Source organism: Mizuhopecten yessoensis, unplaced genomic scaffold, assembly GCF_002113885.1.
Source record: "Mizuhopecten yessoensis strain PY_sf001 unplaced genomic scaffold, ASM211388v2 scaffold10929, whole genome shotgun sequence".
In the NCBI taxonomy this organism is placed as follows: Eukaryota; Metazoa; Mollusca; class Bivalvia; order Pectinida; family Pectinidae; genus Mizuhopecten; species Mizuhopecten yessoensis.
The window spans coordinates 151384-167515 of NW_018408792.1; the positions used below are offsets into that span (position 1 = coordinate 151384).

The 16132-nt window shown below is 34.0% G+C and overlaps 1 protein-coding gene across 1 annotated transcript; it reads left to right on the forward strand.

The window, feature by feature from the left end:
• Positions 1-429: 429 nt before the first annotated feature.
• LOC110463785 (cysteine and tyrosine-rich protein 1-like) lies at positions 430-14728 on the forward strand. Its single transcript, XM_021518642.1, has 4 exons — positions 430-486; positions 11744-11912; positions 12887-13047; positions 13714-14728. The coding sequence occupies exons 1-4, from the start codon at positions 432-434 to the stop codon at positions 13971-13973; spliced, it is 645 nt and encodes a 214-aa protein (XP_021374317.1). The 5' UTR covers positions 430-431; the 3' UTR covers positions 13974-14728.
• The last annotated feature ends 1404 nt before the right edge of the window (positions 14729-16132 follow it).

A 16132-nucleotide genomic window follows, 5' to 3' on the forward strand; every position in this document is an offset into this window, starting at 1 on the left:
CACTGAGTTGTTCGAAACTGTTACCATTGTGTTCGGCATCGCTAAAAACCCTTATGTACTTATTTTGGACAGAATCAGACAACTTCTTAATTTCGACCAATCAGAGGCAACCATTTCGTTATCATGGTAACTGAGCTTTTCGAAACTGTTACCATTGTGTTCGGCATCACTCAAAACCCTTATGTACCGATTCCGGGGACAATCAGACAACATCTATATTTGGACCAATCAGAACCCAGTATATGGTGGCCATTTTGTCAAATTAGAAAACAAATGTCGCAGTTGAGTTTGCAATGCCATATTACGCATACATACTAAATCTAAACTAAATCGAACTACAACGGAGCTTCGACCAATCAGTATCCAGTATATGGCATCCATTTTGTCTAATTAGAGAACGGATGTCATAGTTGAGTTCGCGGNCCATCAAGATGGGTAACAGTGGTATTACACTGTTTTTACTGACTGTGATCCTGCAATTCCGAGGTGAGTTGATGACTTATTGTTTCCTCATATGAGGATCGTCTGTGTGGCCATCTCTTTTGTCAGTTATATTGAGATCGAAAGGTTATATTTTCTTTCCTCTGGTGAGACCTGTTCGATGGTGGATAGGTCTGGTGTTTCTGTCCATATGTCATTGGTTATTGTTATAAAAGTAATATTGTTCTTATACCAGCAAGTGAATTCAATAATATTACTGCTAGATACAACTCCAATACAGAAACACCGAAGATGGTCTCGACGTTACAGTTTTTGACATTAAGAGTCGGGTATGTGGCCATGGATGGGGGTTAATATCCCTGCGTGGCCAGCCTTGTTGAACTTGGGTAAATAAATTGGGTACTTGAGTAAATAAGGGGCCGAGATGACTACACATTTTTGTCGGATGTTACAAGCTTTTACGGAGTACGACTATATTGTATTTGGACGTATTTGTCTTCCATATTATCCTCCATGTTTTCAAAATGACTATATAATGATTTTAAGGAGTGTTGCGAACCATTAGTGCTTTACGATAATAACACCCTGACTTTAGTATATAGCTATAAACATAAGCAGAGTGACATTAAGTCACAAGTGATATGCAATAAAGCAGAATAATTGTGTATAATGTCAATATATTAGATGTATATATATATAGAGAGAGAGCTGAAAATCGCATATACAGTGTCTCTAAATAGGTATATGACGCTCTCTATTTAAGAGGTTCAGCGAACAACGCATATTAGTCTCATACATACATACATACATACATACATACATACATGTATATTAGTCTCATACATACATGTGTGAACAAATAATCCAAATCAATAACTGACAAAAACCTTACAGATTTGAAAACAATCTTAATAGACAAGTTCGTATGAGACTAGAGTTCAATGAAGAATATACATCAGCGTTAATTAACAGGCTAAATAGAAACGAAACTGAGGAGACATCAAACCAAAATAGAGAGATGACGTCATAATCCATAATGTCCAATCTAATTAAAATCATATCCAAATTAACGGGAATTCGGATCTGATTTTAATTAGATTGCATATACATGTATGTCCTTCTGCAAATATCCTGAGGTTGCAGGCATGTGTCCCGGTCGGGAACAGTTCCGTTCCTGAATTACATTCATCATGATGTACATAGACTAGGTAAAAGTATATAGATCGAAATGTAACGTGGTTAAAACAAAATATTGGTCAGGCATCCATTAACATATACCTGCTGGGAACCAACCGACAACAAGCCTCGCGGAGCATTAATAAAGATCGATCAAGGTACAATGTAAATGAAATGTGTTTTTATAAGGTTAGAGGCATGACGTACGAGTCACTGCGTGGGAGCTCTGATCGACGACTTCTATCCTAGATATAGAAACACTTTTAAATAATTTCACAATAAATATATAATAATATACATAGTCCATACCATAGGAGAGGGCTTCTATAGGCATAACGCCTGTTGCCCAATTGAATTTGTATAAGATGCAATATTCATTAAAAAAATTGTGAAATGAAAAAGTACCAGCTGTATCTATGTAACAGGTGTACGAAGGCCATTGCATTTTAGTTATTACAAATCGATGTTCTGCTCATAACCTACAGGGAAAATGAAAACAAAACATGTACAACAAATGTGTTCAATGTAAGACGTTTCAATGCTTTCGAGAACTGTTATTCAAATGTTTATCTATGTTTAATTACTTAGTTAAAAATGATGATGATTGTCTTACATCTGTGAATTTGAGGCGTTCAAAAGTGACACTTTGTTAGCTTAGGAAGAAAACGAATCTTGTATATGTCCTGTACATAAGGCAGTGTAAATCTCACCATTTGTGCGTGTGCAACACAATAAAGATATAGCTGATTTTTTTTCTCTCTCTCGTTTGAACAATACAATAAAATACAAGAGGTTTTCAATTTTTTTTTCTTTCTTTTTTTCTTATTAAAGTGAGTTAAAAAGGCATTGGGAAAGAAGCACCCTATGTTTCTTGTACATGTAGTTAACTGTTAATAATACCTTGTGATAGTGAGCATATTAGGGTGTTATATGTATTAGGTTATCACGTCAGCGGGCGGGTGGTTGGGCGCTCCGAATTTCATAGGAAGACTAAATACAATGAGAGCTGGGACAAGTTCGATAACCACCATTATCCGCCTGTAATGCCCGTTGAATGGACAGTGTCCCGCTCGAGATCTCCACTAGTTTTCAATGGATTAACTTCAAACTTCATAGACAAATTACCATGAAATCAATCTCGTTACCAATGTCCGACTGTAATTTAAGGAGTTATGCCCCTTTATTCAATTGATGAAACAGTGGCCGGTCATGATCATTATCTCGAATAATTTTCAACTTCATTGGGAAGGTTAATCACTATGAAATCTCGGATGAGTTCACTAACCACCATAGTCCGACTGTAATTTACGGAGTTATGCCCCAGAGTCAGTGAAGTGAGTTTAATCACAATTATCAGATCATTATTAATAGACTTATTCCCCTTGGTTTCATTAATGCAATACTACATGCATTCAAAGCCTTTTTTTATTCCACTCATTGATCTAACAGGTATGTCGAATTATTTCTCCTATACAAAAATTACTCATAAATATATATATTTCAACGGTACGAACAACTGCTCATTCGAAGTGTGATTTCAATTGGTTATTAATTTTGAACCTTCATTTCCACTCCAAGTTATTTGAAAAAGGAATTAATGTTCCTAATCTATGCTGAATTGCTACGCGTCATTATAAAAACAATATGTCCTTTACCAATGCCAATGCGCCTATAATGCTAAACTGCAGTAGGATTTTAGTAGCTTCATAGTACAGCATAGCACGTACAAAGACACATTCTTGTAAATTGACATAGCGGTTTTTGTTGATACAAGTTATATGCCTGAACACAAAATCGTATGCGAGCCTTGGTAAACAATCATAATAAAACAAATAATCAAACAACTAGTTTAAAGCCAAAAGAAAATGCTTCAATCTGAGTTAAATACATTTTGAATGACAACATGGTTGTCGGAGGAGAAAAGAAAGAAGCCTTGCTATACTTGGTCCCACAACGTTGTATGATATCTCACCTGGTGTGGTACGGTCCTTCATGACAATTGTTTAGTCTTCTATCTTATTTTGGTTTGAATACCGCACTTATCATATTTCGGTTACATTGTTCGGTTTAACAATATCTGATTTCAGCAAATAGTTTCTTTTAGGAAATGATTTGTATTCAAGTATTAACCGTTAGCTGCAGTTAATATCTGTATTAGCGGTATTGCAATACGATTTATATATCAGTTGTGTACAACAAAGTAAGTATAAAACTAGCTTTGCCTTTATTCATCTTTTCATGTATGTACATTTTCCAATGATTTGGTTTGCTATTCCTTGATGGATACGTGCTTGCTGATAACTTATCACAATACTACGTGTGTAATTGTATCTTTACATGACAATTTCGATATAATGGTACATTTTGTATGTTTACACGAATATATAAACTTATAATTACTTTAAACGAAATGTGTTGGATTACATCTTTACATAATAATATGAATTTTATAGTATCGTTGCTGAAACGAAAATTTGTGTAAACGGATATGATAATGTTGATTTTATGATATTTGACCTTTAAAGGGACAATTTAGTGAAGTAAACTTTTTTATAACCTTGTTACAAAATTCTTCATGATTATATAGTGTGATACTCCTTATGAGCAATTTATGTCGAGAAATTGACAAGTAAAATTATTTTCTTGGCGTTTTTAATCAGTAATGGAGAAATCCTTAACTGTAAAGCCGTACGTTTTAGCGGCAGCTGTCGGTGAATTTCTAGCTAACGAAATGTTTTCCTAGTCGAGAAGAGAAGGTAACTTTTCGCTTTATTCACCTAGCCTTTCTGGAATACAAATACAAATACTGGATTAAAATCATATTCCAGCAGCATCTATAACATCGTTATAAATGAGTTATCTATTTTACGTTTAAACCTATTGATGTCGTACTTTCTCCGGTTTGAAATTGTCCCTACGGCACCCTCTCAGTCCGTGCATGATCTAGTTGAACCTGCTCGTTTTCATTCAAATCCAAACGTGAAGAGAAATATCTGATTAGAGGTTTATATTGTGATAACTATAACTCAAGACTCTTAACTGACACTGTGTTGTCGATCGACAGCGTAGTGCTGTACATATTAACTTCTCACTGAAAGGCCCGGATATTGCGCTATTTCGGTCGTTGCTATTTTTATCATCGGCTTTTCCCAAAATATGAAACTGACGTGAACTTCAGGTAAGTCATTATCAACTACGTAAAGATATATATTTTCAGTATCGACTCGATTTTCAGGTTTTCATTTGGTTTTCAATAAGAACCATGTGGTAGATTGGCCTTTGGCTAAACATGTCATCTTCGTTAAATAAAGTTTATTATTATCAATTTTATTATTATTGATAAGAAAATATGTGTAAACTGTGTTCTATTTTAACTGTACAAAATAGGTGGTTTTCATTCAATTTTATTTTAAAAAAGCAAACTTTCTAATGGAATTGACCATGACTTTCACAACATAACAATTATGATGTCACAAAAATGAAAACCGCACAATCTGCACCATATCTGGCCTCGTCATTATGAAACGGTCTTTAGTCCTATGTTTTGATGTACTCTTCTGTGGTTTAAATCACGTTAAGGTCACTTTTTGATCTGGTGTAACGGGTTTTTGTAATATTTAACAAATTATGATCAAGTTTAATAGCAAACATGCATCTGAAAAATATGTCAAAAAACTAGATGCCTGTTGTTTGAAGAACCTTTTTAACAAGAATTTAAAAAAAAAATGACCAATTCGGCGGCCATTTTGAAAATGTGTATTAATGTGTATTTCTTGCGCTTCGCAAAAGGCCTAAATTTCACCTTTTTTGACACTAGACAGATCACTTAAATTGTCATTGTGTCGCCATTTTTAATTGTAGCAGGTTCAATTTTACTGTACAGCTTTATTATGTTCAATGTTATAAAAATAATATGCAACAAGTGGAAAATTATACATTATTGGTATTTTCTTTACATATTTAATGTAATTGAAGCACTTTTTATTTTTGACCCCGAAAAAGGTGAAAAATAACACAAATAATAATGGGACAAGATAAGAAGCAAACGTACCCCCGTTTTCGTGGCTATTTTAGAAAGAGAAACACGTTTTGTTTTGATTCATTGAATATTAAAAAAGGTTTAATAGCAGAACTTTTTTTATATTAAGCGTTTAATCTGCAAAACATGGTAAAAAATGAGCACTTTTTCATAAAAAAAGAACGGGTAGGGTTTACCTAAATCACCTTTTTGAGTTAATAGAATAAGATTAAGAAATTTTACTTCCAAAATGTAAAAGACAATAATATTTTTATCAATTCTACAAACATTCATACATATCTGATAACATTCTTGGAAGAAATTGTATGAATTTGTTCTGCAAATGGTCAAAACCAAAAAAATCACCTAAAATCACATATTGTGTTAAATTAGTATCTTTGACTGATTTTAGCACAAGTACGAACACACGGACATATAATTTATTTTGCATTTTCTACTATGCCATTATCTCCTTTTTCCAAAAATCCATATAAGAAAAAAAGTTTCATGCAGGATTGTTTTTACTTCTCAGAGGTGTACATCCTTAACCCATAATTTATAATGTCATGAAAATAGCGCCGTGTTTGTGAATAGCTAAGCAAACACTTTACTCTCAGATTGTTTCTTGATCCATGGGCCAGGTACTAAAGAACGCAGGAACATAAGCTCAATGGCAGCCTACCGCATTACGTCCCTTTGACGCGCCTCAAACACCACCACACTTGTGACAAAAGTTGCTGACGCGCGTAAGGTAGTTCCGGTGTAACTAAGGTTCGGCGTCTACGTTGTGTTGACATCTTCAGTGTGTCAATCTATAAATGTCGTTTTGATGACATATATGGTGACATAGGACCATCATAATGCGGGGTTGCCATTCAATATCAAAGATTTTAAGATGATCGAGCAGATAACATGGACGATAAAGGTAAACTTCCTTTGAGGAAAGCTTCCACATTTTAAAAATGTTCATTCTGTGAAATAAGCCCGTCTTTATATCAAGGTGTAAATGTAACGTTATGGACACTATCCAGATACGTTTTTTCGGCAAAACAAAAGCGCTTTACTCCCACCGGGACTATTCTGTAAGAACCCATGATCGCACTAAACATATTTTATGTTATTGTCGTCCGATAACCAACAATTTCTCAACTCTTACAGTACATATTTGTGTATATTGGCAGTGTTTTTCGGGAATTTTTATAAGTATATTTTGAACTTTTTTAGAGAGGGGGGCTGGATTCACATAGACAGAAAACACTGATGGGTACACAGGTAAGTTAAAAAAGGTCTTTTAAGGAAATAACAATAATAAAAACGGTTTACCATTCACTGTAACAAGAAAAAGAGATTATAGACTACATTTGTAAATAACATTTATTAAAATGGGTTCTCTATTTTTTGTTTATAATTTGATAAAACATACAATTGTAATCCCAGTCACAGTAAAATCATGCATAGCATAACAAATCTAATTTTAGAATGCTTTCACCTGTGTATGTCTGATCCAATGATCACAACATGAAAATCAGACACTACTTCAGAGATTTGAATCATTTCTTGATATACTTTTAATTTCTTTTGTATAAAACAAGAAATCCTTCCTTTTTGGAACAGTATCACAACACTTGTCCATCTATTCTTGTGAAAAAATATTAAAACATTACCAGTAAAAAACTTGATATCATGATAAATCCCATTATATGGTTTCAGATTCTATCACTGTCAAGGGAGGAAAAAGATATTGTTTACTGTGCTTCAATTATGCAGGAAAAAAATTGTGAGGATGATACAACTATAAAACCTCATTGCATTCCATCAGGTGACAGTGCTGATAAAAAAAACCCAAGATCATTATGGATTCAAAAAATCAAACTTGTGCGACCAGATACTCCAATTGGCTCAAAATCTAGACTTCGCAATTTACATTTTGAAAATAATGTATGCAAACAAGGTATCTGACTACACCCAGGAAAGTAGTCATTCTGTATTTGAGAATACTGAAAACATTCCCTGTGAGGATACATCATGTATATCTACTACTATTAGTTCCTTGTCTTAAAAGGAGATTTCTCAAACACAGACTGACCCTATAGTTGGGGATTCCATATATGTCTAGACATCAGATGTAAATGTAAGAGATGATGCTACACAGACACAATTAAATAAGGTCAAATGTATGAAATCATCTGCATCACAGACAGTTGTTCCTATTTTTAAACCAGAGATTATTGAAAACAATGATGAGAAGACAAAATATTATACTGGTTATACAAATTATGCAACATTTTTACTGCTTTTTACTACTTTTTGTAAGCATGGTGCAGAATAGTTGACCTACTGGGAAAGGGGAAAAAGCACTCCACTACCTGCAAAAGACAGAAAATATTTCAACCAAAAAATTGAGAAACCTGGCAAAAATTTCTTGCAGATTTATTTAGTGTGTCTGTTATAACAGTTTCTCGAATCATTAATACATGGATTAATTTTATGTTTTATTACATGCAAGTCCCTAATCCCATGGCCATCAAGAGAACAAATTTTAAGCAATTTGCCTAAACATTTTACAGAAATGGCTCAGGTTCGTATAGTTATAGATGCAACATAATTCTTCTGCAAGAAACCAGGAAACATGGAGGCTTAATTTCTTACATGGAGTGAATACAAACACCATAACACTTATAAAGGTTTTATTGGAGTTGCACCCAATGGTCTAGTAACATTTGTGTAAAGGATTTGGGGTGGGCATGTATCAGATAGCAGACATATTGTGCAAAAAGATGGTGACCTCTTCTTACCAACGTCAGAACCTCGAGATGTTATTCTTGCATACAAAGGCTTTACTGTTGGAGATTTACTTCCTGCACATATAGGACTAAATACGCCACCATTTGTATGATCTAATTGTCAGATGAGTGTACAGGAGTTCTTTAAAACTCAACAAATTGCTGCTCCGAGGATTGTTGTTGAAATGAAAATGGAGCAAATCAAGAACTTCAAGATATTACAATCTGTGCTACCACTTACTGAAGAACAAATAATTATGATATGTTGTGCCATGACAAATTTGTACGAGCTCTTACTGAAGTGAATTATACTGTCTGCAATGTCCTGTACTTAAAATTTCTAGATTACTTCATATTACAGAATCACTACTGTAATGATTTTGTTCAACAAAAATCCCTTGAATATTTCAGATGAACAGATTTTCAGTTGACCCTTGACATTAAGTCATTTCAAATAATCTTTTCCCTAAATCTGAGGAGTCAAACACAATCTAAATAGACATATCTTTGCAAACTCGAGTCAAAGCTCATTGTTGGGTCTACTGATGTCCAAGATGGCTCAGGTATATAATGTTAAATTAATTGTGTATCAGTACATGTATGTACATTAACTATAACAATGTTGACTTATGTGTGATTTTTGTAATAGGTTTTGGGATGTTAAAATTTCAAAACACTTGATGGGTGTATTGTCTGTTTCAACAACTATTGGTAAAACTAATATGTATGGTTTTTTTTATAGAGTTAAAGTTACTAGGTATCACTGATCAAGTATTTTCATACTTTGTTATATATATATATTGAGAAGCAGGCCATATAAGAGAACGATAATATCACAATATTGATTTAATACCTTTTAGAAGTCAAAATTGAAAATAGTTAAGCATCAATATTGAAGAACTGGACACATTTTAAAAAGAATTTTTGTCAAATGTTTATTTGAAAACAAGAAAACCTAAATGACTTAAATGTATGTGTAACTCAGGTAGTTTCAGATATTGACAAACCCTTGTTTAATGTTATTAGAGGGACACAGAACTTTGTATGTAATAACTTGTAAAAAAAAAAATCTTATCATATGAGATACTCATTTCATCTTAGTTATTATAATGTACATGTATATTGATATTGTGTGTTATGACATGTGTAAAAAGTGTATTTATAACATCCATGATATTTTTTTTCATTTCAGGAAATAAACTTTAGGATATGAGTCAAGATATCTATAATCAAACTTAATTGTGTTTTTATTTGATTTGATTTGTCATATTGATGTTTTTTTATTGGATATTTGATTCCTGGACTCTTTCTTTTGTGTGACCTGGCTTACTTTTTGAGAACCCATTATATCTCTTAGAGAAGTTACTTTGTTAGTGAGCTCATCAAAATGGATAATTTTATATTGATGACAAATATGTTAAATGTGTGCATATTTCAAAGTTGATATGTGTATTTTCTTGTACGTCACTACATGTTGTGAACTGAGTTTAGACATCAATAAATACATGTATACACTTGACAAGTTGTACTTAGTAAGTAACTAAGTTCAGATGTTTGAGTGGAAAGAAAAGTGGATGACTCCTCTGGAACTTGTATGGTTGAACTGTACTGTACAAGTAAATCACAGTTGCCAGTTGTTAAAAGTGCATCATCTTCTCATAATTATTCTGAGCAACAATTGGGATGTAAAGGTTGACTTTCAATCAAATGTGACCTCTCCACAGATGTTAGATATTACATTTGTCTATGGATAATTACAGAAGCAACTATGAATCACACAGTTAAATACATCTTGACATGTACATATAATTTTCTGTTCAACAGTATACAATTGTTTCATGGCTATTTGGGGAACAGTCAAAACTATCATCCCGAGGTAGGGGGAAGCCCTGGGTAACTGTTTGCCCGAGGCCGCTAGGCCAAGGGCAAACAGTTCCACAGGGCTCCCCCCTACCTCGGGATGATTGTTTTGACTGTTCCCCAAATAACAATGAAACAATTGTTTTATTACCAAATAAATATTAGTATCAATGCTGCATGCAATGTTGCCATTGCATTAACACTGAGTCGCGGTCACCGAAACGCATGAAGGGGGCTCTCGAGGGGGGATTTCTGCGCATCGAATTCGCGCCGGGTAACAGTTCGCTCTGACCGGGAAAACAGTTTTGACTGTTTCACCCCTACAGCCGAAATTGGACAAAAGGCCAGAAACAGTCAAAAATGACTAAGTATAAGTTATATAGACTATTGGGTAATAATTAGCAATGATTCAATAAATATCTATTAACTTGGATATCAAAAATATTTTCTTGCTCAGATCACAATTTATTCTTTTACAAATGACTAAAATACACACTTGTGCATGTTTAAAAATAAAAAAAAAACCAAATTCACATTTAAAGTCACTGATTATGATAGCTTTATGCTGTGTGACCCATATCAGTTAAGCATAACACTAACCCATGTACTTTGTTCCCCCCTCCCTCTCTCACAAGTAAAAGTGCATGAAGACCTTTAATTTGACTTCATTATCCACGGTTATGTGCGTCGCCGGCAAACACTATAGTACAGGTGTGTCACTTATGATTACGTAATATGCTGATCACTCAGACACATAACATATTTCTAGGCCCTGGAGTAGAGGGATCCATTTCCAAATTCGGTGTTTAGAAGTTAACTTATTGCAAAGGGGTTCGTTACAAATGTCTGAAATACACATATGCTACTGATATGGATAACAACACAAAGTTTATGTATGCTATGACCCATATCAGTACAGCATAAAATATGTACATGTGTATTTCAGACATTTATAACGAACCCCTGTGGTATGGTTACTGTATAGTACAGCAGGAATTCCCTCGAGAAAAATGATGACAAATGTATCAAAACGATTACATGTCTGCTAATACAAAGCGAATATATGCAACACAACACATTTAACCATTTACACACAAACTCCTACATGATGATTAAACATAGACGTTAATAGTCACGCAATATTCGGATTGTTTACATTGGAATGGTGCGTACGAGATCAAACCGGAACTACCGTTGACAGACAGCGCCAATGTTTATTAGCGGCCAACTATAAAGGGACGTAATGCGGTAGGCTGCCATTAAGTCTGAGTCAACTTAATACATTAATATAATACAATGAACTCTTTAAAGTCGTTTAAACCTGTGTATTTTGAACCAACAATAAATCCCACAGATGACCAGCTTGGAAAGATGTTTAAACTATACTGAAACGACACGAGTATAATGTCTCATTGAAGGTTTAGACATATTTTCTGTGATGTTTATTTTCCTTCCTTTGTATCAGAATACCTGTCGGGGAGCACCTGTTACGAACAACAGTACAACTACTTCACCAGCAGTTACTACTACACTTACTATGGCTACTGTTCATTCGGTTGCTGTGGTTATACTTCCATCCGCTACTGTTGTATCTCGTCTTACTATACCTACGAGTACACCGCGGCGTCATTGTCGTAAGTATGATTATAACAACATATCGTTTAGCCGACTACATATTTCGAAATTATGCTCTTTTTAGAGGCGACAATATCTTTCTTTAGGTAAATTTCTTTATAAGCTAAAATACCTTCATGACTTGTTTAGACAGTTGTCCGTTCGTATGAGGTCCCGTACGATATCCACTTTGAGACGACTCTTTTTTACTTTATATTATACCTTCTAGCCATTAAACTCGAAATTACAAAAGAAGGGGACTAATTGTTCAATTTCTAAATATTTATGTTAAAATTGTTTTCTTTATATATATATATGCATGCACACGAAACTTCAGAATTTTGAAAATGTGTCATAATGGCGTCAATTATTCATGATTATCTTCATATTTCCATATCATTACCCTAGAGCAACACTTACTTATTGTTAACCTTATTTGGGAGTATAACATTCCCTCCATTCAAAGGGAAGTTGCCCTGTGGGTCATCACCGACAGGCAAGAACATTTACAGAAATTATATGGTCAATATGAAATGAGGTTTTATTTTTGGAGGATGAATCTGTCTCTTTATTATTAGTGAGTAAAGTTGTAGGAAGGAATGGAATAAAGTACTAGATAAAAATGATTATAAGAAGGCCGGGGACCTGATGTCAATATATTTATATGAAAATTTCAACAATACATATTTTATTTGATAATATGTTTAACGGACGCGACATTTGCAAAATAAGTTTTTTAATATATCAATTTGACCAAGATTTGATTGGACAAATAGAGTATGTAAATGACGCAACTGTCCCGTTAAATACTTACATCACCAATTAAACTTATATAATCCTAGTGCTATAATTTCGTCCTCTACAGTATGTGTGTTATCATTGGAAACGTTGCTTGGGGGGAACAATCGGTATAGGGGGAATATTTTCCCCGTTAAATACTAACATCACCGGTAAAACCTATATAAGCTTAGTGCTATAATTTCCTCTTTTACAGGATTGGTGTTATTGTTGGTGCCATCATTGGGGGTCTCGTCTTCCTCGGAGTGATGATAGCTGTCGTGATCTGTTGTATTTGCAAATGTACTGAGAAATCCAGAGGACAGCGAGGAGCGGTGGTAGCCCCAGCAACAACAGGGGGCCCGGGGGTTGCCATAGGTATGTCATATATAGTCGGTATATTCCTATTTTGTTTGTTTATTTGTTTAGCATTGTAATCACTCGTGCGAGTCTTATTTTCATCTACCATAAGGTGACCGAATCTGCTTACTGATTGTTTTTTAGTGCCCGAGGTTTGTTTAAACCTTGATTGCCACAATTATATTTTTTGAGAAATAGTATGGGTCCTATTATACACATTTTATCCACTAGTGATTTGAAATTAACCCTATTGAATTTCTCTATTTATTGAAATTAATATGATAAAGAAGTTAAATAAACCTCCCTGCTGTTTGTATAGTAAAAAAGACCTATACGAATTTCCACATTTTTGGTCACTTGCATGATGTCTGAATTTAAAATAGCATAGTTATTTGTACATATAACGTGGCTAATCGTTCAAAGAACACTCAAATCGATAAAGAAATTAGTTTTACAAACTCTAAAAGTTAGAATTCATTATAATTAAACAATGTAGTTGAAACGTTATGAAATAAAGCTTAGATAAAAAGCTGAAACCAAAGCTGTTTAATTATCTAACAAACTTGTCCTTTTAACAGTGGTAACATGATAAGCAATGATCACCAGTGTGACTTCTATATCCTTAGGAAGAAATGTGAGCAATAAAAACTACTTTTATTTAATCACATTTCATTTTAAATACAGTGAACAGCCATGTGAACATGCCCATGCAGCCCCAACCGTACTATCAGATGCAGGGTCAGCCTATTCCGACAGTTCAACCCCCACCGTACAACAACGTCGGAGGCCTTCAGTACACACCCGCTGCTTATCCGCCGCCACCCCCGGCCTACCCCCCAACAGCACCACCACAGCAGCCCGATCATACATCCTCGCCTTTTGCGCTACAAAGTAACATCCAATCCAGTGTGAACAGCGCCCCACCGACAACAAAGCATCACTAAAGTACCGGTACGTTCGTAACCGCTCTGGTATGTCTACTTGAAACCTTTCAGGACTGCAATCTCCCAGTTTACAAACTGCAATAAAAGTAAAAATATGAGTAAAAACACGACGCAAGGAAGCGACCAATTAAATACTTAGTGTGTCGACGCAGGAAGCCGGACAAAGTAAGCAAATTATTGCACTTTATGGGTATTTGATTGATTATGAACTCAACAGTGGTACTAAATTATACAAATAATGTCTAAAGTGTTCCAAAACACATATATAGGAAGACATAAGATATATTTGCAATAAAGCTTTATATAACATGATTTGTTTTAAATTTTGGTTACAACTGATATGTATTCTTAAACTAATATTTCTGGTAACAAACAATATCTGCACATGCGTTGATATGTGATGGCCGATAGCGACAGGACACTTCTGATCATGGTTATGTTCAAAAGTATACCTTGGGATATTTACGAGAATGACGCTTTTGACCACTTCTATAATAAAAGTGGACCATATGCACTTCGGGTCGATTTTAAAATCAAAAGAGAACCATTGTACTTTTGGATATAGAAGTGATAGAAAGTGTTACTCAGAGATAAAATGAACCATGGTACACTTAAGAATAATGAAACGTGCACTACGAAACAAGTGCGCCATGGAAACCTTACCATTTACACAAATTGTTAACCACTTTTGACGCCGTAACGTCAAAACACATTGTTCATGATTGCATTATGTTAGGAGGATAGAAATCTAGCATGTTATTTTACAGATGTTCTATCAATTGTACCATGACTTACAAGTAGTTGTTACAATGCATTTAGATTTGGTGAAGTGTGATTATAGAGATGCTAGATTCCCCAGTGTGTTATAGTATCAAATGTATATATATTTTTATTATTATGTTTTCCCTTCAATCATGTTCTTTCCGGTATTGGTGGTAAACAATCAATAGCTATCTAAGTTCGATGGAATGTGTCTCTTTTTTATACAAAAAATGGGGTTTTAGCTGATATTAAGCTCCCAATTTGACCCATGGAATATTTTTGTATAAAATATTAAACAAGCTTTCATAAATATCTAACGGTATCTAAGGTAAGTTTTTACACATATTTGATGATTTTAATAACGTTTAAACATCAAATAATCTTAGTAAGAATAATAATTGTCTGCATGGCTGACACTAATGTTTCGGAGTTATGAAATATCTGCACAATATATTAATTCATCTGAGTTGAATTAAGAGCAGTACACATACGTGTATGTTAAGAATAATATACAGTTGTCACATTTAAAAAAAACACCACTTGTAATTTAGCATTCTCAGCAGTTTTCCCAGAATAACGCATTACATACAGACCTTACGTACGCTCTTAATATACGTTGTTTTGTAACAATCTGCATGAAATCATACAAAGTTCACTTCCAACTTTACTAAGAGATTGTCACTGGCGAAAATCTCAAAACCAGAAAAAAAAAGATTGTTTTGAACATCTCAATTGAAAGCTTTTTAACTTGCACTGTCAGCTTTAAGCACAATTTGATTAAGAAATGTATGCAAAACCTTTGCTCTATACATATTTGTTTGTAAATATATATGATTGATACTTTGCACATCGTCCTAAAGAAAGGTCTGTATTGGAACTGTTAATTAAATGTACCAATGGGATAAAATTTGGACGAGAAGACCGTGACACTTCAGCTTTTTTGGATAAATATTTATAGATGTTCAGTCACTTTTGCAATTAGTGGTCAGTTTTTCCTACATACTAATATTTAACATTTATATGAGACTATGACCCTAGGGTGGTAAATTCACTCTAATAGTGAGAAAAAGTAAATTTTTATTTAGATATATTTTATTCCTGATCAGGTTCAGCATCAACAAACATGTTTTTTAAATGAGTATATTGAAATGCGATACTTTTATAACAGTTTCTAAGTAGAATAATGTTATTATATTAAATGTTAGCATGGCTATTTTTTATGACTAAAACTCCCCATCATCCATCCTTCTTTTCCCTTGCGTATTACTATTTTTCCCTTACTTATTACTATCTCATTGTGCATGGCTAAGTAAACAATTACTAAAGGTGAGTGGAGTTTTCATGTTATTCTGTGAATTCAGTCACCACAAGATCCAAAAAACAAAAAGATATGTTCG

What these genes read in the sequence shown, in the direction of transcription:
- LOC110463785 (XM_021518642.1), top strand. Translation starts at nt 432, where the DNA reads ATGGGTAACAGTGGTATTACACTGTTTTTACTGACTGTGATCCTGCAA. An exon ending in TACACCGCGGCGTCATTGTC is followed by an intron (nt 11,913 to 12,886) that starts GTAAGTATGATT and finishes CCTCTTTTACAG; the next exon opens with GATTGGTGTTATTGTTGGTG. An exon ending in GGGCCCGGGGGTTGCCATAG is followed by an intron (nt 13,048 to 13,713) that starts GTATGTCATATA and finishes TTTTAAATACAG; the next exon opens with TGAACAGCCATGTGAACATG.